This window comes from Nilaparvata lugens, chromosome 3 (assembly GCF_014356525.2).
Source record: "Nilaparvata lugens isolate BPH chromosome 3, ASM1435652v1, whole genome shotgun sequence".
NCBI classification, from domain to species: domain Eukaryota; kingdom Metazoa; phylum Arthropoda; class Insecta; order Hemiptera; family Delphacidae; genus Nilaparvata; species Nilaparvata lugens.
The window spans coordinates 13,235,233-13,259,854 of NC_052506.1; the positions used below are offsets into that span (position 1 = coordinate 13,235,233).

The 24,622-nt window shown below is 33.0% G+C and overlaps 1 protein-coding gene across 12 annotated transcripts in view; it reads left to right on the forward strand.

The window, feature by feature from the left end:
- LOC111056003 (transmembrane protein 268) overlaps positions 1 to 24,622 on the forward strand; it is a 47,817-nt gene that overhangs the window by 12,823 nt on the left and 10,372 nt on the right. For 10 of the 12 annotated variants that reach the window (XR_005571000.1, XR_005571002.1, XR_005571001.1 and 7 more), the window contains exons 3-8: positions 4,269 to 4,559; positions 6,773 to 6,888; positions 9,338 to 9,571; positions 12,098 to 12,244; positions 14,387 to 14,545; positions 20,581 to 20,776. Coding sequence is in view for 9 of the 12 variants with exons in the window: in XM_039425417.1 (XP_039281351.1) it covers positions 4,269 to 4,559; positions 6,773 to 6,888; positions 9,338 to 9,571; positions 12,098 to 12,244; positions 14,387 to 14,545; positions 20,581 to 20,776 (1,143 nt within the window). In the remaining 3 variants the exon portion in view is untranslated. Of the gene's footprint in view, positions 1 to 4,268; positions 4,560 to 6,772; positions 6,889 to 9,337; positions 9,572 to 12,097; positions 12,245 to 14,386; positions 14,546 to 16,100; positions 24,383 to 24,622 lie in introns of those variants that run through there. The other 2 variants (XM_039425423.1, XM_039425425.1) reach the window with 2 other exon arrangements.

The window sequence follows — 24,622 nt, forward strand, 5'->3', positions numbered from 1 at the left end:
AAAACATTTTTTTCCGATCATTAATTTTTGAGATATGAACGCCTAAAGTTTGAATTTTTGAGATATGAGAGTCTCAAGTTTAAATTATTTATTTATTTATTCAATCATTCAGAATTACACAACTTACAGAAAAGTACCACAGGCTAAATCGCCTAAAACGGTTCCAATTCTAAATGTAGTTAGGTTATGTATCACTTCAAAATTCTTCAATTTACAATTCAAAACACATAATTCATCACACACTAATCATTTTTAAATTTAAAAAAAGTTTTAAATTGAATTATGAGACAGAACATTTTAAATTCGTAAGAGATAAATCCATGAGATTTAGAGGATTAATTCTTCATGGTATTGTTGACTGAATAAAACATTTTTTTTAAATATCAATTTTTGAGAAAGTTACTCAATTTACCAAAAATAATTCAACTAAAAGTTATTTTTAGTAAATTGAATAACTTTCATAAAAATTGATATTTTTAGAAACAAAATTTTTATTCAATCAACAATACCATGAAGAATTAATCCTCTAAATCTCATGGATTTATCTCTTACGAATTTGAAATGTTCTGTCCCATAATTCAATTTAAAACTTTTTTTAAATTTAAAAATGATTAGTGTGTGATGAATTATGTGTTTTGAATTGTAAATTGAAGAATTTTGAAGTGATACATAACCTAACTACATTTAGAATTGGAACCGTTTTAGGCGATTTAGCCTGTGGTACTTTTCTGTAAGTTGTGTAATTCTGAATGATTGAATAAATAAATAATTTAAACTTGAGACTCTCATATCTCAAAAATTATTGATCGGAAAAAATGTTTTCCTGAGGAAACTTATTCATTTTGAGAGCTTGATGATATACAAATCGAAAAACTTTGAAAAATATCACCAGTACAAAGTTTATTTTTAGCCTTTGCACAACCTTAATTAATATTCGTTTAGTTATTGTTAGTTAGAGTATTCTTTGGCATTGAGGTATTAATATTAAAACTAATATGTTATAATTTGCTTTTGGGTTCCGGCTCTGTTACAAATAATTGTGCAGTCTATATATATACTATATTGATATTCACTATATGATATTCACTTTGCTATATTGATATTCACTTTGAACTATCAGCATTCCAATGGATAACAATCCATTCAATCAATGCATTCGATTTAACAAATGCTCACAGTTCAAATTGAATCTCATTATATACTATTTATATTGCTTTAAAATCAGCAACTGCATTGAAATTTCACAGTTGATTCAACCTGTCTTAATTTTCAAGGTCTCGTAATAAGCATTTCAAATAGATTGTGCTATTTTCTCTCTTTGAGATATTTTCCTAGTGTTTTTATCAATCAGCTTGAAATATTATTTCAAATAGCAATTAGCTGAAAACTATTCTCCTTCTGAGAAGATAGGGAAAAGTTTTAGTAGAGTTTATTGATGGAGTTTTCACATACTATCTTAATTACAAGGGCACCTAACTTGTTTAAAAATACTTGCGGTATTTCGCTTGTTAGAAGAATCCATTTCTCTAATTTTACGTATTTTATATTATCAATTTTTTTACATATAAGTCTTATTCTTATAATGTATGTATTCAGGGCTACTTATTTTTTGTTTATAAGATAACATCATAGTACCCTTTTTTTCGAAAATTGTAATATAAAATAATTTATAATATAAGCTTTTATATAAATCATTTGTGTTTTAATCTGTTATTTTATTTTTTTCAATAAGAGTACTATGATGTTATTTTATGAATAAGTCTTATTCTGTATGAAATTTCGTGAAAAACGTTTAAGCATAATTCATTATATCTATTAAACTGTGAACTATAGTTAAGAAGAGTGTAGTGAATTGTGAAAACAATTCTTATCCACTTGCATTATTATGTGGTTCTACTCCCTCCTGACCTAGTTCACTGACCCGAATACCTGACAAATGTTATGTTAATTTGGCATTTTCCCGATTGCCATTTATCTGTATCATCACTCAACTTTTTTTGGTTGCAATAAAAAAAAAATTCAGCTTCAATATTATTATAAAAAATTTATATTTGTTTGTTTTTTAAAGTGAATTTGTGTTTAGAAATGAGTTTTCTTTATTTTAAACTTCAAAAAATAAAAGTTACAGGAAGTGAAAGTGTGTATTTTTAGTGAGAAAACTCTTAGAACCCAATATATAACCTATAAACTCACATTGGGTAATATGACAAGGCAGAACATACAAAAGGATCTCTCTGAAAGCCATATGAATAAATGAATAAAATAAGTCACTCAAATTTATCTAAGAAGAAGCTATAAAAGTATTTAGATATTATAATATACGCAAAAACAGTGCTATATTGTTTTTACGAATTATTTAATAATTTTCAATAATGTCTACGAATTATTCAATAATTTTCAATAATGTCTAAATTATTGCTTTATGGGTAACATTCACTTAAAAAAGAATCAAGAATCAGCCTGGATAGGCAAGTTCAGTAAGTCAAGTTTTCAGTTTGTCAAGTTCCTCTTGCTTTTAGAAAGTCCAGTGGATCCATCTAATATCATATTTTATTTTTAATTCTTGAATTGTCAAAAAGTTCTGAATAATACTGCGGGGATGCAACCATAGCAACCGTTTTGTATTCAATTTGTTGATTTCTCTTATTCAACCATTCATGTTCGGTTCTAGTTGATTAAAGCCTACATTTCTGAAAAGGTCTTGAATTCTATTACAAATTTAATATGTACCAGGAAATTGACATTTAAAATCAAAAACCTATACCCTTCTCCCTAAGTCATTCTCATTAATCCAACCAGTGTGTAACGGTGAAGCTGATTGCAACAGCCGGCAACTCATTCATTCAATCATATGGTCCGACGCCAACATCAGCCTTGAATTTCTCTTTTTTCGTTTTCAAGAAATAAATAATAATCAGGGTCTTAGACCCTTGTCTCCAAAACATAAAATATCAGCTCAGGCCTAGCCTAAAAAATAAAAATATTCAGTTCTTCCAGAGTCACTCACAATTCTATTCTTGAGTTGCCTTGTAGCCGGCAACACAAACTTGATGCCGTGAAATTTGACCACCTGAAAGGCACAACATCCTATTTTTTTCGGTGTCTTGAAAAATGGTCAAAATAGGTATTTGATGAACTGAGAACTTGACGAACTGAAACCCTTATAATTGAATATTTTGCCTAATTATTCAATAGTACTTAAGCATAAATTACATTTGACTTTTGATGGTGTTGTGACTTTGAAGTATTGTCCAAGTATAACAGATACTGTTTTTGGTGAGATATAATGATATTTATCCATAATAAAACACTGGAATATTTTTTAAAAATATCACGAATTTATTAAAACCTTACAATGGATTTCATACCAAACATATCGACATGTTTCAACACCCATGGTGTAAAAATTCTAATTTTCATTTAGATTTTTAATTTTCAAGTGCGTGATCGCATTGGATGCGTGGATGTAAATTGCACAATTGACTATGCATGACCAAGCTTGCAGATTGAATGATTGTCTTTATTAAGGGCAGAGTTAAGATTTCAGGTCCTCTCTGCCACACAACCCTAGAGCTGTCACATACTGATTAGTCAAGACAAGACTAGTCACGTTAGTCACAACACTTCACATTGCTGCTTATGATGCAACATACACTGATTAGTCATTGCAATTAGACATGATTCCATAAGCAACTATGTGAAGTATTGTGACTAAACGTGATTAGTCTTGTCTTGACTAATCGGTGTGTGACCAGCCTAAGATGAGAAACAAAGAGCAATAGGAACACTCACACTGAACGCTTGCACTTGCTACATGCAAGTCACAACGTGTTTCAATGGCATTTTACAGATATTGTTTTTCGGCTCGTGCATGATTCGACGTGTACTTGCACTTATAAGCACTAACAAAACAGCTTTTATAACAGTAGTCGTAGTTTTCATTTCATCATTTCTATAATTGGAAACGTTTTTCCTTGACGAAATTAGACATTCCTTAATAATTCAAAGTAGCTGAAACTTTCATCTATTTTCTCTTTATTTTATTTTGTGTTAAATTTTCTAGTTTTTTGAAATTTAATTCAAACGTGACTATTACAATTACGCCCCGTTTTGGAAAACCGTTTCTGACTCCAGCTGTGGTCACATCCTTACTCTGGTAGGTATCATGCAAATACCTATTTAGAATACCTATTTATCAAGTACTGTTTGATAGAATTCGATTCCCTTTTAGACATATCCTATGTTGATTAATTATTTTGTTGTTTTAGAAAGTGAAAGAAACGGCTCTGGTAGCCTGAAAACGCTGGATGCGCCGATCCGCGCCAACCTGCAGAGCCATGCAGGCGGAGGCGGCGACTACAGTGGGGCCATCATATCGACTGAGTCGGTGCACGTGACGCTGGACAGGGGCGGCGGCCTCAACCGCTCGCTCTCCTCCACCGACGGTCCCCCCACAGAGGCCGCTGTCGGCGTCAACAACCTGAGAACTGTCGACCTCCACGATGCACCTAACGGTCGCTCTGCCCCCAGTTCGAACGCCGCTCTCAGGCAGGGATTTGGTCAGTTATTTTCTACAGATTTCTACAGACAAATAATTTTTGAATAGTAGCGCTCATCGAATTTCCATCTAGCTGTTCACCCTGTTGTCAATATTGCAGTAGCAGAAGTCTTCGGGGTGAATTACAGCATTTAATATGGATTTTCGTTTAATAATATAATAATAATGAGTTCATTTCTTTTTAACCGTATTTCTAGGTGTGCATCAAAATACAACCTATTTTCAATACTAATTTATTTAAGGTGTTTCCTAAAAACTATTCCTTATATCGTTCTCAACAAACAATGGTTTGTTCAAAATAAAATGTTCTATACTTTTGAGAATACTATTTAAAATATTGTGACTAAACGTGATTAGTCTTGTCTTGACTAATCGGTGTGTGACCAGCCCAAGATGAGAAACAAAGAGCAATAGGAACACTCACACTGAACGCTTGCACTTGCTACATGCAGTCACAACGTGTTTCAATGGCATTTTACAGATATTGTTTTTCGGCTCGTGCATGATTCGACGTGTACTTGCACTTATAAGCACTAACAAAACAGCTTTTATAACAGTAGTCGTAGTTTTCATTTCATCATTTCTATAATTGGAAACGTTTTTCCTTGACGAAATTAGACATTCCTTAATAATTCAAAGTAGCTGAAACTTTCACTATTTTCTCTTTATTTTATTTTGTGTTAAATTTTCTAGTTTTTGAAATTTAATTCAAACGTGACTATTACAATTACGCCCCGTTTTGGAAAACCGTTTCTGACTCCAGCTGTGGTCACATCCTTACTCTGGTAGGTATCATGCAAATACCTATTTAGAATACCTATTTATCAAGTACTGTTTGATAGAATTCGATTCCCTTTTAGACATATCCTATGTTGATTAATTATTTTTTTGTTTTAGAAAGTGAAAGAAACGGCTCTGGTAGCCTGAAAACGCTGGATGCGCCGATCCGCGCCAACCTGCAGAGCCATGCAGGCGGAGGCGGCGACTACAGTGGGGCCATCATATCGACTGAGTCGGTGCACGTGACGCTGGACAGGGGCGGCGGCCTCAACCGCTCGCTCTCCTCCACCGACGGTCCCCCCACAGAGGCCGCTGTCGGCGTCAACAACCTGAGAACTGTCGACCTCCACGATGCACCTAACGGTCGCTCTGCCCCCAGTTCGAACGCCGCTCTCAGGCAGGGATTTGGTCAGTTCTTTTCTACAGATTTCTACAGACAAATAATTTTTGAATAGTAGCGCTCATCGAATTTCCATCTAGCTGTTCACCCTGTTGTCAATATTGCAGTAGCAGAAGTCTTCGGGGTGAATTACAGCATTTAATATGGATTTTCGTTTAATAATATAATAATAATGAGTTCATTTCTTTTTAACCGTATTTCTAGGTGTGCATCAAAATACAACCTATTTTCAATACTAATTTATTTAAGGTGTTTCCTAAAAACTATTCCTTATATCGTTCTCAACAAACAATGGTTTGTTCAAAATAAAATGTTCTATACTTTTGAGAATACTATTTAAAATACCACTTTGGCCTTTTAGGCCTATTATTAATTCAAATTTGAGAGAGGAATGTTGAAGGGCTTGCCTGTTTTCCCTCGTCAATATCATTTCAATGACAAGTGATATTCTACATATGGATAAATAAATACATATTTTTTCATCAGTTTATTTATAAACTTGAAAATTTAAGAACGTTCTTGGTCAATTCTGATTTCAATTCTGATCAATCAGAATAGTTTTAAATAAATACTATAAATTGATTAATGAAAAAAAATATATAATTTTTATAAATTGATTCTATTATAGTATCGTTTTAATTAAAATATGTTAGGCAACCATATTATTATTAATTTTTACATTTGATCATCTTTATCCATAAAGTAGAAAATCAATCGTAAACGCTAATTTCAGGTTTAAAAAGGTTTAATGTTTTGTTTGATCTTTAGTATACTGTATTTTGTATATAATATTTTGTATATAATATTTTGTATATAATATTTTAATGTAAATATCTGTCAATTTTCTTCTATTGAAAGGATTTCCTACTTTTTGAAGGCTTCTACTTTCATTCTTAACTCAAATTGAATTTTTTAAAAAAATTTCAACGTTTCCTAAATGTCAACTTTTTCTTATTTGTCTTAAATCCTTAAATGATTGATTTACATTACATCATATTCATAATATCTGCAAACATGATTTTTTTGCATTGCAGCCAATGGTGATATAATTGTCACACTTTTACCTGTGAACTCGAAATTTCCATGGATAACACCAGCAAAATTTCGACCAGAGCTGGTACCAGAAGAGCTGATGGCTCAAGAATTGTCGGTGAGTTTCGGATTTCTACTGGAACGTATTAATTATGGCTGTAATTTCGAATTTCTATCTTATTAATATTGAACTTGCTTTGAACGAAAATTAAAAATTTATTTATCTATAATACTGGCAACTCAAGAACAGTGAAATAAAAATGATTTGCTATTGTAAGAACACAAATTTGAGAAACATTTAAAAGATGTCGTTGAATAGAAACATTATATTTTTGTCATGTGTAGTTTTTGGTTGACTTTCAAAGTGCTAAAACATCTTCAAATTTCCATAATTATAAGAATCTAATTATAAAATCATTCATCCTAGATGAATTCAATCCATAAAATCTCTTATTTTTGGGACTTTAAATAAGTCTTTAAAATCTCATTACTTAAGTAATGCCTTTGAATCATATATTTGTGTATTATGAAATGTAAATAAATAAATATACATAACTTACCTCTGAACATTGAAAAATATGTGATATATTGCTTAATTCAAAAGCTCTTCTCCATCAAACATATACAATTCAATGATTAGAATTGCCACACTCAATAAAATACGATCCTTTACCCCTAGAACTTCATGGAAATTATAAGTAGGTTGAACAGCTCCAATATTGAAAACACAAATAGAAATTTTCAACTACGAAACCTGGCCCATACAAAGTGGTTGACAAGTTCTATGTTATTAAGTTTGTAGCGTGAATGTTGATGTTGTGGAACTTTTCCATAATTGAAGAGACTTGAAATGTTGTCAAAAATCCACTTTATTTAAATAAAAATTAATATTTTACAGGAGCATGCTTCATCATGATGTGTGAGCACACACGAGAGCATGCTCCTGTAAAATATTAATTTTTATTTAAACTAGTAGTTCTGTGGACAGTAGACCTTACGCAGTATTCTCTTTCACAAGTACCTGATTGAAACTATAGACCTTATGGGAATACAGCAATAGACTGGCTTCTCCACACATCTGTGTAATCACTTGTCAGCTGATTTATGATGAATATTCTATAGTCTGATTTTTACTCTAATATTGGCGTATGAAGGAGGCTCCTTTTTCCTTTTATATTATCCTTGAAATGCAAAATTTCCAAAAACCTTGTATATACGTCGACGCGCAATTAAAAAAGGAACATAACTGTAAAAATTCATGAAAATCTATTACCGCGTTTCGCCGTAAATGCGCAACATAAAAACATATAAACATTTAAACATTCAAAAATTTAAACATTAAGAGAAATGCCAAACCGTCGACTTGAATCTTAGGCCGGTTACAGAGCTCAACCGACCGTCAGTGCGTATGTACCATCCTGACCGTACGCATCGATGAATCAGTTTTACACATTCAGAGCTCGACCGACCGTCAGTGCGTATGCACCATCCTGACCATACATCAGTTTTTCTGACTCACAAAATGGACGCCTTTACAGATTGTTTAATTGCAGCTTATTATCTTCGTAAACGAAAGATTTAAAGACGTAGATATCAAGTTCACCCGATGGTCGCCCAAAGAACATTTCAAATTTAGTACTATTATATATACATCATTTCTTGGGGTGAAGATACATTTTTCAACTACCTCAGAATCACCATCAGAAATTTTGATGAGTTATTTCGAGCTTGTATCACCCTTGGGAATACTTGCAGTCACTTTAAGCTACGGATCAAATAAATGTAGATAATATTAATAATATATGATTTTTTCAATACAAAATTTAGAAATGATTGAAGAAATGTATAGAAAAACTCTGAATTCAAATATGACACTATTAATTGAATTCATTCATTATGCTTCTCAATTCAATATCAGCTGATTGTCGGGCAGAGGTGTCAGCACATTGGTTATGTTGCGATCGGGCTACTGATCAGTACAGCTCTGAAATACTCTATTTGTTTCAATAGCGCATCAGTCGACCGATGGAACGGATGCGCACGAGCTCGACCGATGACTCGTACGCTGTATAAAACGCATGGTCCTGACCGTGCGCGTGCGTGCCGTCAGTCCTGCTCTGTACGGATACATGGAATCTCTATGGAAATGACAAGCGCGACTGACGTACGCACTGACGGTCGGTCGAGCTCTGTAACCGGCCTTAGACCTAACTTCACTCGGTCAATTGTCCTTGAAATGCAAAATTTCCAAAAACCTTGTATATACGTCGACGCACAATTAAAAAAGGAAGATACCTGTCAAATTTCATGAAAATCTATTACCGCGTTTCGCCGTAAATGCGCAACATATAAGCAATTGAACATTAAGAGAAATGCCAAACCGTCGACTTGAATCTTGGACCTCACTTCGCTTGGTCAATAAAGTGGATTTTTGACAACATTTCAAGTCTCTTCAATTAAGTTCTATGTATGTTTTCATTGAGGAAAAATACAACTGTATCCCCAATATTCATCAAAAGAATCTACTTATTGAGCTATTTTTATTCTTTTTCATTTTAAAATTTCAGTTGACTGTAGAAGATTATGTCCATATAATGGAAATCCTAACCAATGACGTGAGATTCACCATTTACAACGTTTGCTACAAGAGAGTGCTGGTCCTGTGGATCTTCACCGCATTTATAGTTCTGCTCAGTTTACTGTTCTCGGGTCTCACAGGACTCACTTTGTTCGGCTTCGGAATACTCTGGCTGGTCATGAATGCTTCAGCCATATTCTTTTGTATGTGGATGAAGTACAAGGTAACTTATGATATAACAATCATAATTTTGTTATTTTATTACAATCATAGACCATCTAGAACTGACCCTAAAAATTGTAGAGGGATAAGCCTTTTGGTCACAATTTATAAGATTTTCGCTTCCCTATTGAATAGAAGGATTCATCATATAACAGATGCTCTGATTGCAGAGAGCCAGATGGGATTCAGGAAGGGTCGTTCATGTGTTGATGCAGTCTTCACTATAAAAATGCTTATAGAAAAACTGTGGGAGTTCAACTGCTCAACACATTTGGCCTTCATCGATTGGGAAAAGGCGTTTGACAATGTCAATAGGAATCTCCTGTGGGAAATAATGTTGAATAAAGGCTACCCAAGACATTTATTTGGTGACTATCATTGCTGAACTGTATTCAAAAACGTCTGTTCTGATAAGTATAAAAGGGAAACCTGAGAAAGAGTTGATCATCAACAAAGGGGTTAGACAAGGATGCCCACTTTCACCTACGCTATTTAATATATATATATATATATATATATATATATATATATATATATATATATATATATATATATTGACGAGCTGATGAGAAATTGGCGACAAAGAGTAGACTCAGGTGTTAAAATTGGGCAGGGAGTCTTCCTCAACTCTCATGTTTGCGGACGATACAGTGATAGTTAAGGAAAGTGAGGATAAGCTACAGATGTCAATTCGTGATCTTCAAGCTGTAAGTACAGATTTCAATATGATTATCTCAGAAATCGAAAGTAATGGCATTTCGGGGCAAGTGGCCCTTACGTTCCAAAATAGTTCTGAATAATATAATAATGGAACAGGTGAGCAACTTTAAATATCTCGGCTGTGATGTATCCTTTGACAGAGAATGTGATATACCTCAGAAAATAGCAAAGTTTAACTCAATTTGTGGAGTCATTCACCGAACATTAAAGGGTAAGGCCAGAAAAGAGACTGAAATTAAGTTCTATAGGACAATGGCCATTCCTTTAATGACATACGGTAGTGAGGTATGGACAAAGACCAAGAACGATGACTCACGAATTCAGGCATCATAGATGATGTTTCTGCGCAGCATTCAGGGATACTCAAGACGAGACCACATAAGTAAACAATTCGAAGTGAGTGCAATGTGCAACCACTAACAGAAATCATAAAAAAATACAGATTGAAGTGGACAAATCACCTGCGCCGTATGCCACCAACTCGTCTTCTACTACAAGCTTGGAAGTTGCAGTTGGATAGGAAAAGAGACGTCGGACGACCGAGGAAGCGGTGGGCACCGGAACAGGCTTTAAAAGCCTAGTCCATGATGGATGATGATGATTATCATAGACCTGATTAGCTCGAAAGTAGGCTACTAAAAACAACTGTTCAAGCGACTCCCCTTTCACAAGTGAGATTTGAATGGTGATGCTGAATCCATAAATCAATACTTAGGCACTATTTCTGTGTGCCCTATTTTTATTTCAATTAATAAAATTTTCCAAAAAAATGAAAAATCATTGATTTCATAATTTTTTATATTATAGTGTAGAATTCGTGACGGTGTTTATTCGTTAATTCAATATTAGCTCTTCACTCTTGATTGCATGTATAAAAATGTTTGTGGGTATTTGGAGCTTTCATTTCGCTAGTCTTGAAGAACTTGTATATCGAACCTAGTATATATGAACCTTGCAAGGTTTATCAAAATGAATAAGGCCATATAAAGTATTATATTACCTTTTCCAAAATTCACTATAGAATTAGCAAGTTTACTGGATTAGCATCCTATGATGCATTTAACATGGATCAAAAATCCTTGGAAATGTGCTATAACCAGATCATATAACTCTAGAATTTGAAAATTAAATTCAGTCGCACAATCAAGCGATGTCCTCGATTACTTGAATGTTGATGATTTTTGGAATTTAAGCTTCTAATCTTAACCACATTCTGCGATACGATTCTGCTAAACATGATGCCGATATAAATCTGTTTGTCAAGATAATAAAGTGTTGATAATTATGGTAGCTTCAAAGCGAACGCACACAGCAGCAGACAGACGGATAAAAAATCAAACTAAGAAAAATCAAAATAGAATACTTATGCAGACAGACGGACGTCGGTTCCAAATTCGGAACACCTGGGGAGGGATGTTTTCTTCGTCTGCCTGCAGACGTTTGCAGACGTCTGTATGCTGCTTTGTGCGTTCGCCTTGAGGTAGATATCAAACAATACACTTTAATTTTCACCATCGTCCTATCTTGAATACTACGCCAATATCTTGAATAGATACTACTCTAATCATTCATAGGAAATCCATAATTTTAAAATAAATCCTATTTTAGAAGAATCTGAATTCTATCTGAATTATTCTCAATATTGATTTCTCTCTTTTCGATCATCGATCATCATTTGTTTCATTAGTTTCTGATTGAGTGTATGATTTTTAAATTCTATATTGTTTATCCATTCATTGCATTAATTTACATAGTTCATAATTATTCCAATGAAACTATTTATCGGTTATTGATTTATTTGTTGCAGATGAACTATCATTTAGAACGTTGCATGGCGAACGTTAATAAGCACCTTCTACGCCATAGAATAATCCTCGGTCTGGATGACAGAGGGAAAATGTCGTGTCATAAAGTCAATCTTTGCTTTATATTTTTTGATACCACTGATTGCATTGTAAGTTCTCATTCCGTCTTTCATATCTCAATTTTATGATGTTGTAACCATACTTTTAGGGCCGGTTTCCGAGCTCGGGACTTAGCTAAGTTCTAGACTTTAAACAGCTGGAGTCAGATAATTGTCTTTCCGAAACGGGGCGTAGTCGCATTTTTTATGATAATCTTTATGTTCTCATGTCTATAATATTGGAAACGTTTTTCCTTGACGAAATTAAACATTTCTAAATATTTCAATATAGCTGAAACTTTTCACTATTTTCTCTTTGTTTTATGTTGTGTTCAATTTTCTAGCTTTTCGAAATTTAATTTAAACGTGGACTGCGACTACGCCCCGTTTCGGAAAGCCAATTTTCTGACTCCAGCTGTTTAAAGTCTATAACTTGGCTAAATACCGAGCTCGGAAACCGGCCCTTCTTGTTTCATGTTATTTATAAACAATATGCTTATTTTTTCTCCTCAATTTATAGATTCAATATAGATATGATAAATAAGAACTGATATTGAAATTGAGGAATTGAAAAATATAATTGAATGCAAGATTCAATAAAAAAATATGATGCACCCCATTACTAATCACTTTGAAAATTACAAAAATGTCATTGGATTTGGAATAATTTCTTATGGATGAAACTCAATATTCAATTCATGTTTACTACATTATGATTAGCATCACATCATTATGCCAAATCACTACCTGTTTCAGTAATATACATATTGGATAAGAATATCCAATATGATTAACATTTATTTGTGGCATCATTCTACATTGATTTCCGATACAATCATTTCTACCTCTCCCATCTCCAAATAAGTTCTACTAAAGTAATGAAAATTATGAAAGTTATTTTGGAGCTCTTAACATATTGTTAGTAGAGCTGAACACAAGTTGATTAAGCTCAGGACTAATCAATTACCTTATAATGCATTATGGCATGATTTTCATCTCATTAAGGGTAGTTTGCACAGTGAAAGCTTAAACTGAATTCAATCAGCTGTTGGCTTAAACTCAAAGTGAATCACATTATCCTATACTATTAAACGAGCAACTCCTGTTTATATGTTTAGATGTTTATATGTTTGTATTTCACCGGATCTCGAAAACGGCTCTTAACGATTCTCACGAAATTCAAAACGTAGTAGCATAGAGAAACAATAGCGTAAGTAGGTATCCCATGGTATAGGGAATTCATGTCGCAGCTTTTACTGTTATCTCAAGCCGATTACTGTCGATTATTGTCAATTTTTACTGTTTTGTTGGCGTGATAGTGTATGAACGGCACAATTTGAGAGACTACCAGCGTCACACAGCTGCATAGGAAAGAACTACGTGAACTATCGGCTTGGGATAACAGTAAAAGTTGAGACATAAACGCCCTATACCATGGGATATCTACTTATGCTATCGTTTCTTTATGGTGGTAGGTTTATAATATAAAGATTCGATTGCACTAGGTCTCATCCCTGGGGAAACTCGCTGAAAGACATTAAAAGGATAATTATTATTCATCCTTGGAAAAACAGCTGATAATAACAAATTTCGTCGTCTGTTGGTGATGGAAGTGAGTGTGCGAGTTCATGTGAACGAGTTTTGACTGTGTCAAAATTATGACTCAGCTGTTGAACTTTTGTAATCATTCAATCAGGTACTTAGTGCCGGTTGCAAAAAAGCCGGGCTATTTTATTTATTTATTTATCACATTGTGTACAAATACTTAACATGGGGAAAGGCACAACAGGCTCATGCCCAAAACTGTCCCATTTCCAATTTTCAATCCTGATTAATTCCAGTAGATCCATATTTTTGGAATGGTCTTCTCTGATTTGGGTCACGTGAAGTTAATCAGGATTAAAATTTAACCGGCTTTTGTGCAACTGGGCCTTTGTGAGGGATTTAATTTAGTTTAAGATGAAATTTAGTTTAAACTGGCACTGTGCAAACGGCCCTAAAAATATAATTTAACAATATGCCCTCGAAAGTCGTTAATTTCACAGAGAATTAGATTAGAAATAGCTGAATCTGTTTTCTTGAATCTTTCAATTCATTCTGCAATTCTTTCTTCTGATTTATTTATTCTTAGGTACGGTAGTATCAATTTACTTCAAATTATTTTATTGAGCCCTGTTCTCTTTCAAATTGCAGAAAAAACTTCAAGAAGTAATAGATAGAGAAGAGGCTGAAGGTAGAACAGTGAATCGGGATGAGGAACGTTCTCGTAAAGAATTTGCTCAAAGAATGGATATAGAAGATGGTGATATCATTATCCAGGGAACCAACCCTCAGCGCCGTTCACGAAAACAGGTAAGGTATATTTAATTTCTCCTAGATTTTAGAACACAACTAGATAGAAGATTTGCTATGTGCTCTAACCAATTACTCAGAGAGTGCACTGTACATGCATTTTTCGATTAGAACAACCTTCACTTGAGAGTGAGCTAGTGAGTGTTCAATTACTTGGTTATCCTATTTTTGCTTATTTTGTATTTATCATTTCAATGTAGGACAAGTTTTATTTATTCAACTGCTTATAATAGACATTAGATCTAAATTTGTTGAATGTTGAGTAGTATCTGTCTAGAATAGGCCTACTTATAAAGTTTGTAACTCAAATTTCAAATATTATAGATTTTCCTATAGTTTTTTAATTATGAATTAAGTTGAATGTAAGTCAGGATTTCAAGATTGAATGATATTTCAAATCTTGACAATTTATCAAAAAATGGTTGTAACATTTTTGTTGAAATTCTTAATTATAGAAAAGAAAAGAACGAAGGGAGCAAATTTTGTTTTGTTCTTTATTTTATTTTTGTTCAATTCTCGAGTTCATGTGAAACAATCTTTACTTTTTTTCAACATTGAATTATTTGAACTTCCTGGTTTTGGAAACAGAATTTTTGAATAGATATTGTGCCTTATATTAATACATTTTAGAAATAGTATTGGTGAATCTAGAACATGGTGTTCTGAATATCACAAATTCACATGTATATTTTCATCTTCTCCAGTTTCTTTATATATATGATTATTTTTACATACTCTCTCTCTGTCTCTATCTATTATATTTCTCTCCGTCCAGATAGTCTCCCAAATTAATACCTACTCTTCAAAGTCCACTTTAAGAATCCATACATTAATAGTTCTATATTTAATAATAATAATAATACATTATTTTCATTAATTAGCATTTGAATAAATGTAATTGTTCATTAATTTCCATTTGTATTTCTATCTTTCTTACGTATCTGTCTCAGGCTAGTGCCTGGTTTTTTTCCAATATTTATTTATTTACTTATTCAACACAAACACATAGTCAAAAACACATAATCATAAAATGGTAAGAAATAAAAAAAACAGCCTTATAGCCCTCACTATTCCATTCCAAATTTTTGATAAAAAATTTGTCCCAAAGACAAAGAAATGATTCGTCACCATTTTAAACACAAATATTTTGGCCACAAAATAATTACTGAATTTAGAATGTTAATGTAGAAAATTAATAAAAACACTCTACCGTAGTAATGTGTTAAAAACTTAACAAAATGATAATTGAATAATCTAAAAATTTGGATCCATAATAAAAACACAAACTCACTTACTGAGTCACCTGATATCGGGTGATATTGTGATGTTTTGGCAGATTAAATTAATAAATACAGTAAAAGTAGGATTTTGCTTTCATTTATTTACGAAAATTCGCAATCCAAATGTATGAAAATTATCAATATGAGGAGATGGATCTACAATAAATTATAACTCTGTAGTCCCCAAAAAATCGTTTCACATTGAACTTGAGAATTGGCTGAAAATGAATTATTGTACGCTATGAATGTGAGACTGAGAATTAGTTTTGGACAAGGATCTGCAAGAGCAGCTGTTGCTGAGATACCTGCAGCGCTGGAGTAAGGACTACCTGCGACGTCGGCTGGACTGGACCATCGACGAGGAGGGGGGGAACCCTCCCGACCCCCGCCATCTCTCCTCCGCCCTCTGTCCCTGCCAGTACATCCAGGAGTACCTCACTCACAAAGTGCGCTATGACCCCCGCGCCTGCTGTCCCTGTTGGGCCTCCTATCTACGTGAACGGGGAATCGATTGAACATATCATCTGTTTCATCTGTAAATTATTGTATATTCTTACTCCCGGTCTCATGTATGTCTATTGAATTCAACTGACACCATCTAACGAATGTCATAAGAGCCAATGAGAGATACCATAGTCACCTCTAATACAAGGCCCCGGCCTACGATATTGCAACGTCGCAGTGAAAGTCTAGAATCTAATACATGATTGGTGAAAAATATTTTTAAAAATATCAGCTGATCTTTTACACCAATCATGTATTAGATTCTAGGCCTACACTGCGACGTTGCATATCGTAGGCCGGGGCCTTGTATTAGAGGTGGCTATTGAGATACGGAAGACTTCATTAATCTCCAGTTAACCACAGTTTAATTTAATAGACGTACGTGCAACCGAGCCTGAGCACTACCTCCGTAAACAAAGCCTTAGTGCAAGACAGGTGGTTGATTGTAACGTCAGCACAGGTAGGGCTCCTTCACCAATAAAATCACTAGCTGATATAGATCAGCTGAAATCAACAAATTTTTATTGGTGTAGGAGCCCTACCTGTTCTGACGTCACCAGAATGCACTATGGCTTTGTTTACGGAGGTAGTGGCCTGAGTCATTCAAGATAATCAAACCAAGTGCCTTCATTTTTTGAGAGGAACCGTTTTATTAATTAGGAAAGTAGGAGTAATTCTATTTACTAATATATTTTTTTTTATCAAAAATGTAAATGAATCGGTCATTTGAGAAACAACGTACTGTGAAATAATGAAAACACTTTTTGTGTAGTTGAGAAGTTGATATTGTGATAATTATTCATATTGAATGAAAAAGACTAAGCAATTGTCGAAAACCCACAGATTTATTGATAAACAGGGTTTATCAGAGGTTGACAATGGTGTAATAACCGAAACCGGTCTTTCTAAGTATCAATAAATCTGTAGTTTTTCGACAATTTCTTAGTCTTTTTCATTCAAAATGAAAACACTCTTTATTAGGTGGAGTTATGACTGTGAAGTCTTCTCTAGCAGTCAACCTCAAAAATTTGAGTAAATATTTTTAATTTCTCGGGTGAGTGCAAATATAGGGCTTCTGTGTTCTGTTGTTACTGTAAGGAACGTATTTTAGTTTAGTTCCTCATAGTAAAGGAAGCTGTGATTATGTTTATAAACTAGACAATAATGACAATCATTGAGACTAGACAATCATCTAGACTGATTGAAATCGATTTGATCATTTTCTATGGAGAATCATATACCAATGCCATAGCTAGTTGAGGAAGTTTTGACAAGTGTTGTTTCTGAAGGAAATCGATTCAAGCATTTTTGAAGAATTATAGTCCAATGCTAACTAAATTAACATTACTACGGTTGCTAACGACTGCAACTATGGTTGCCAAAGATTTAACCTTTTATGAAGAATCATATTCCAATGTTGACTAAATTAAAAAAAAGAGTACATATGTATGTTGTTTCTCAAATGATAGATTCAAATGCGTGTTGTATTTTTCCACATTGTGATTGCTTCCCAACAACAGATAATATGTGATATGTGTCAACAGATCATCACAAAGTTTAAAACCAAAAGTGTGTGTACTGTTGAGGAGCGTAATTATTAACAAACATCAATAGGCCAACTAGAAAATATTCATCACATACTTTTAGATTGTGTTTTGAAGATATACTACCATAGAGAAACAATAGCGTAAAACATAGGTATTCTTACGCTATTGTTTCTCTATGATACTACTCAGTTGAGAAGTAACTAGGGGCAAGCCACATGAGGAGTTTTTTTTCAGTCGGCACGACAAGACAGGAAGCTCTCCGATTGGCTGGACAGAAAGCTCACTCGATACACCAAACCAATTGGAGAGCTTCCTGTGCTGTCGTGCTGACTAAAAAAACCTCGTGTGGCTTGGCCCTACTACATCCTGAAGTACTGCTGTTGTGAAGCTTGATAATATTTTCATTGTAAGAATTGTGCATTGTCTATAGTGGTGGATTATTTCTGACGAATTTTATTTGACATGCAAAGTATAACTTGAGTGGCAGGTAGGAGCTTAGTTAGCTTATAGAGTAGCAACTGATATCATCTTCATGAGCTGAACTTCATGAGAAATTCAAATGTCTGAAATTTCTTGTGATTGAGAACGATCTAAGAATAAGGGAAACATTGAATGAAAAAGACTAAGAAATTGTCAAAAAGCCACAGATTTATTGATACTTTGAAATCTAAGTTTCAAATTATCTAAGTATCAATAAAGTTTCTAAGTATCAATAAATCTGTGGCTTTTTGACAATTTCTTAGTTTTTTTCATTCAATATGAATAATTACTACAATATCAACTTCTCAACTACACAAAAAGAAGAAAAATAAGGGAAACCTTCTGAACAGTTTAAGATCGAATCAATATTTTCCCGTCCCTTTAACCAATGTCTACAAAGATCCAAACATGTTATCCTTTAATGAAATATTCTTGTCAATGATTCAACATTTTTGAAGAATCAGAAAGATTCAAAACGTTTCATTAATCAAAATAGATTCTAGTCGAGATTTATGAACATTCCATGCTCGGTCTTATTTTATTTCATTACGAGCTTCAATAGAAATAGAAAGATTATTCAATTTGTCTATCTGTTACTTTTGTGATGTGCATGTGCAGTATTGCAATTAATAACATTCAAAGTGTAATATCTATGATTTGCATTTTGATCCAATTTGCATTTTTGCATTTGGATCTGGCTTGTTAACGTAAAAAAATTATTAGCATGATGTAGAACGTTTTCGTTCGTAGTGGAACATAAAATGAATTTTATTGTAGCCTTAATTGCTTGTTGACTTATTGATCAATAGCATACAGTTTTCTAACATGGTGTAGTTCACAATATTATTGAAAGTTTTAGTAAATTGAATAAGCTTGTGTGCATGGTTTGATATTGTAGACTCATTCGCTTCCTTAAAACTGATCACAAAATCAAGTGAGAATTTATTTAAAACTAACCTTAACGTTCAACGACATTGAATTTGGCTTGAGTTTTCATTCCTTAAATATTCAGTTGCTCACAATTGAGTAATTGCAAATCTTTTCAGCTATTATATCTGATTCAATGGTCTAATAATACCCAATTCACGTTGAAAATAAAAAAGCCTTTACTCGGGTGTGTTTAACATTAAATATAATTTCAATTGTATGTTAATAATATCATTATATTCATTTTCATATTGAACTGTCGTCCATTAACCCGGTCCACCGAAACAAGGAATGTCTTCAGTTCCAAACAACTTTGTCTTCTATCACTCAAGACCTTATTCAGCCTGTCTCCCTTTCAGTCTTTCAGTCTCTGTGTAGTCTTCCCTTTCAGTCTTTGAATTGAGTAGGTTCGTTGAAGTTTAGAGGCTGTGTCATACTCTCTCACATAACCCACCCATTAGATTCAAACCCAGCTTTGGATCACTTTTTGCTATTAAAAATAACGACTAGCAGTCAGATTGTTTACAATAAATGAATTAATCACTCACTGTGACAACGAGATCTTTCGGCAGGTCCGCTATCTTCCTGGTTCCAGATTTAGAATTAAACGGCCCACTTGCAGCAGACTGGCCATTCCAGACACTGGATCGTAACTTTTTGTAGTATGCCTCTTTAAAATACAAGTTACTCAGTGTGTTTCTGTCATTGTCCATGTCTCTAAATTTGCAGGAACTCTCCTACTAAGCTACTAATAATACTCACAAGTACCTAATTTTGTCAAATTGATCTTTAACCCATCTTTTCTGCGTCTTTATTAATATATCTGGTAGAGAGTGTTGTCTCTCTAGCTACGTCATCCGTTATGTAGGAACCTTATTCAGGCTCCTGTTTTAAAAATCGTCTCCTTTCGATAGAACTTTTTGAAGATACATGACCGATTATTAGACCTAAACTCAGCTTAGCTTGGCTCGATTTTTAGTTCAAGTTTTGGTCTAAGCATCGGTTATATATACCGTCCATAGAGTAAAATTAGTAATTGAATACTTTTACAATATTTTGAGATTCCCAGTTTGTAAGTTGGATCATTGAATGTCACAAATAGTTTTTCACTTACTTTGTGGAATTATTAAGGATCTGACTGATATCGCACAGAACCTTGATTTTGATTTCTCTGATATCAAAACCTTGATTTTTCTGATATCGCCGAAGATTGATTTGTGAACAGGGTGTTGTTGTAATGAAAATGTATGATTTTGAGATGAGTGAGTGAGATGGTGGCGATGTGGTTGTGGTTTAGGAGCGAGCTGCGCTGCTGCTGCTGCGCTACTCGTCGCGTTGGGCCAAGCTGTTCGTGCGACAGCGACTCGACCTGAGCGTCGACGGCGACAGTCGCGCGACAATGGCCGCCGCCGCGTCAGCCGCTCCCCGCCACTGCGTCTCGGCGCGCTGTCCCTGTCAGTTCATCGAGGAGCACCTCAAGTACAAGCCTCGAGGCAAGTTCACTCTAGCCACTATCTGTTCTCTACCTGACTTCTCTTTCAAATGATTCATTACCTGCTTCCACGCTCAAATCCTACATTCCAATCGAATTGGTGCAATATTTTTAGATTTTAGGTTGCAAGTTTTCAACCTATTGTGCAATAAATTATTCTACGTACTTATGCCCGGTATCTAGGATGATTATTACATCTAATGGACCATTAAATCTTTAGGTTCAATGATACATTGAATCTTTAAGTTTAATGATCAATGAGATTTTATAACTATCACATATTACAAGTGATAATTAATATTACAGTTGATTCCTCAACGAACTTCAAATTTGACTTTTATTCTCTATCTTATCAATATCTTTTATTGATTACTAGCAATAACCCCGGGCTCCGCAAGGGTCCATTTTAAAACTTGACAAACTGGAAACTTGACGTGATAAAATCTGGAAGAATTGAAAATAGGCCTATAACCATCCTCGGTTAATTAAGAATTGATATGCAAAATTTCAAGTTGATCAGTCCAGTAGTTCCAGTAGTGAAGATGCGTCAAACATAATTTTCTTATCCCGTACGTGTATAACCCAGCTTTTTACTATATATAATAGTATAGATTGAGATACCGGTACCTATATTTGATACTAAATTATTTTGCTTCTCTTGTATTTTGAATTTTCAATTTAGAAGGTAAAACGTGACAACCTACTCATGGACTGTTGTAAAAGTTGAAAAAGATAGTTTTGGGTATGAGCCTGTTGTGGCCATTCTTGAGTATAGTAATAATATTGTTCATGATGAGATAAATAAATGAATTCACTATATATTTTATCACTCATGTGGTTTTAAAAGCCACCTGGATATTGATGAATCAATTACTGATCCCACAATTCCTGGTGCCTCTAAAACCACATCAGTTATTATAAAAATGATTATTATTCAACGTACTTAGTACTGCAGTTAATTTAGATCCCACTTCCATTTTCCTATCGATATTTTGACTATATGATTGGTATAATAACTAATGTAGGTTCGAACCCCACTTAAAATTGTACTTTCATCTTGTCCCTTTTCCCAGTAAATTACCTCCCAGTTCAGAATCGGAACCCACCTGGAATTGTGTAGCTTCTAATTTCCAAAATAGTTGAATTTATATTTTTCAAGTTCCGCCTTTTTGACTATCCTAGTAAATCGCCCATTTCATATTTTAAAGTCTTCACATTTCTTATAATCACGTATCCAATGTTGGAACCCGCCTAGATTAATCAAGTTTTCCATAACATGTCAGAAATAAATTATTATTAAACGGAAATCCAAATTAAATGCTGTAATTCAGTCGAAAAAACATAAGCAGGATATTGTCTCCCCACTACTAAGTGCCTTACGCCTATTCATATTGGCATCATTTATAATTTTTCTGTAGATAATTTCAATTTAAACTTGGAAATGCAATTTTTGCATATATATAATATAGCAATTCGTTGTCGAATCGCAACAACAAACAAAAAATCAGCTACAGTATTGAATTGAATTAATTTTCAAAAATATTATGATAGTGGAAGCATAATATAATATTCTATGAATATTATCGTGTTCTATTTCAATCAGAATCGATATTTTCAGATATATTTTTTACTTCTGTAAATTTTCTATTTTACAATACAGTGAACAGTATTATCTATTCCCTTCCAAACGTTTTGAAAAGAATAATAATAATCGAGAATCATCATCTTACTGATGATTTGCATCATCATCATAATATGCTGATGATTTGTCGCTCAAAAATATTGAAAGAAAGTCGGACTGGCTGTGCCTTGATTAAAACAAAATAGTTGAAATATCCTCTAGTGCCTTGATGTATTATAATGAAAAAGATGTTAGAATAGACTTGGTTTCGAAGGTCCTAAAAACCTCAGAAATATATAACTTTTACAAAAGAATTCTTTGTTTTTCTTTGCTATGTAATTGATCAAGTAATTTTAGCGAATTATTGTGATATCCTATTCTAACAAAAATCAAAATAGCTGGTGTTGAGCATTGGCGCATTCAGTGTAAGTGGAAGCAGGGCTGATTTTGTGCACAGTAATATTTGATTATAAATTTGTTTTGATGACGGGGTTGCCTGAATGAATGTACAATAACTGAGGTTGTGGATTACAATGGTTCTGGTATACACGCTTTGTTTTATGGTTTTTAAGTTTGGTTTATTGTTGTAAATAGACTCATAACATTATCATTGTATTGTTTTAATTTAAAGTATTACTAGTTTTCTGTTTGATAGCTGAGCTATCTTGTACTAACAGTATTTTTACAGTAGGTATCCCAATTATTATTATTATTCTTGAAAAGAAATCTCTATACAATTCTGTGAAAGAAGCTGTTGATTTTTTCAAACGTGGCAGTATTCATGTTAAGTAAAATATTTCTTATTCTATTATTTTTCAATCAATCCAGTTTTACATTTTGCTGTATTAAATCAATTAAAAATCCCTAAATATTTTTTATGTTAGCTTAATTCATATCATTGAGTTCTTGATCAACAATATCATATCATGAAAAATTAGTTTATTCTATTTTAACGTAACAACATTGTTATAATGTATAATGTGACAACTATGGTGGTGGAAGTATTATATATTATTACTATCATAAATGTTTTATTTTATTCATATTCTGTCACTTCTTAACATTATTTGTCATCGCCTTTATCGTGTACAACCGATGATTGTTTATTTTATTTTATCCACTTAATTCCAAGTTTAATTACTTCGAAATATTTCTCAGAAATAGGTTTGGTATTTGAAAAATATATCGTTAGTACACTTTGAATTTCATAATACTCACTACGGTATTTTTAAAGTTCTAGATTAACACTGATTTACCCGAAAACTTTTGAATTTTGGTTTATGCTTACTATATCCTGTCCTTACATAATTATTTAATTGTTTTGTCTATAGTTCATGTTTGTTTTTGAAGAAAAAGGAACCTGTTACTTATTAAAAGAAACACAATTATTTTACCTTGAAAATATTTTAGCGAGCATTTTCTTTTGTCAAATTATATTTAAAAAATGTATGTCTGGTACATCATACCTCTCACAATTTTTTGTTGTAATTTTTCTTCAAAAATATAATTATATCTAATTTAAAGGAACACTTCTATAAGAAACCTGACCCTAATCTTGCGCTTTTTAAGATTACCATAATGTTTTCTTTGATGTAAGTAAAACTGCTTCAAATGTGGCATCTATAATTTTAGAATATTCTATTCCGTCCATGTTAGAATAAGTATTTGATATTATTTTTATATATTATATATTCACTTCATTTTTATTATTCTATCAAATTATTGTACTTATCTCAAATCACTCATATTATTTTAACTTTTATTGTTGAGATTGATATCATGACCATGTTCATCTATCATTTTAGCATATTGTTATTAGTTATTATTGATATTATATTATACTCAGCACATTTTCTGATATTCAGAGCTGTTCATAATGAATGTTGAAAATATTTTATTACCTCTTTTCATGTATTAGAACATGTTTGGAATGAATTGAAGAACATTATTTTGTTGAATGATATTAATATACTTTTTTTGAACGTTTCCATATTTTTCATTTCTTAGTTACTAAATAACCTTGACAAAAATAATTCAATCAAGGTTTCCATTTTTATTTCAATATGAATGTAGCACAGTGTTTCATTTCATTTGTCATTCTCAGTAATCATTTATTTAATTTGGAAACTTGAGTTGTTTTATTTGCAACTAGTATGAAACATCCTGTTCAATTAAAAATTCATATCAATTTATTTGTTGAATAATAGGGTCATATTAGTTGATCTA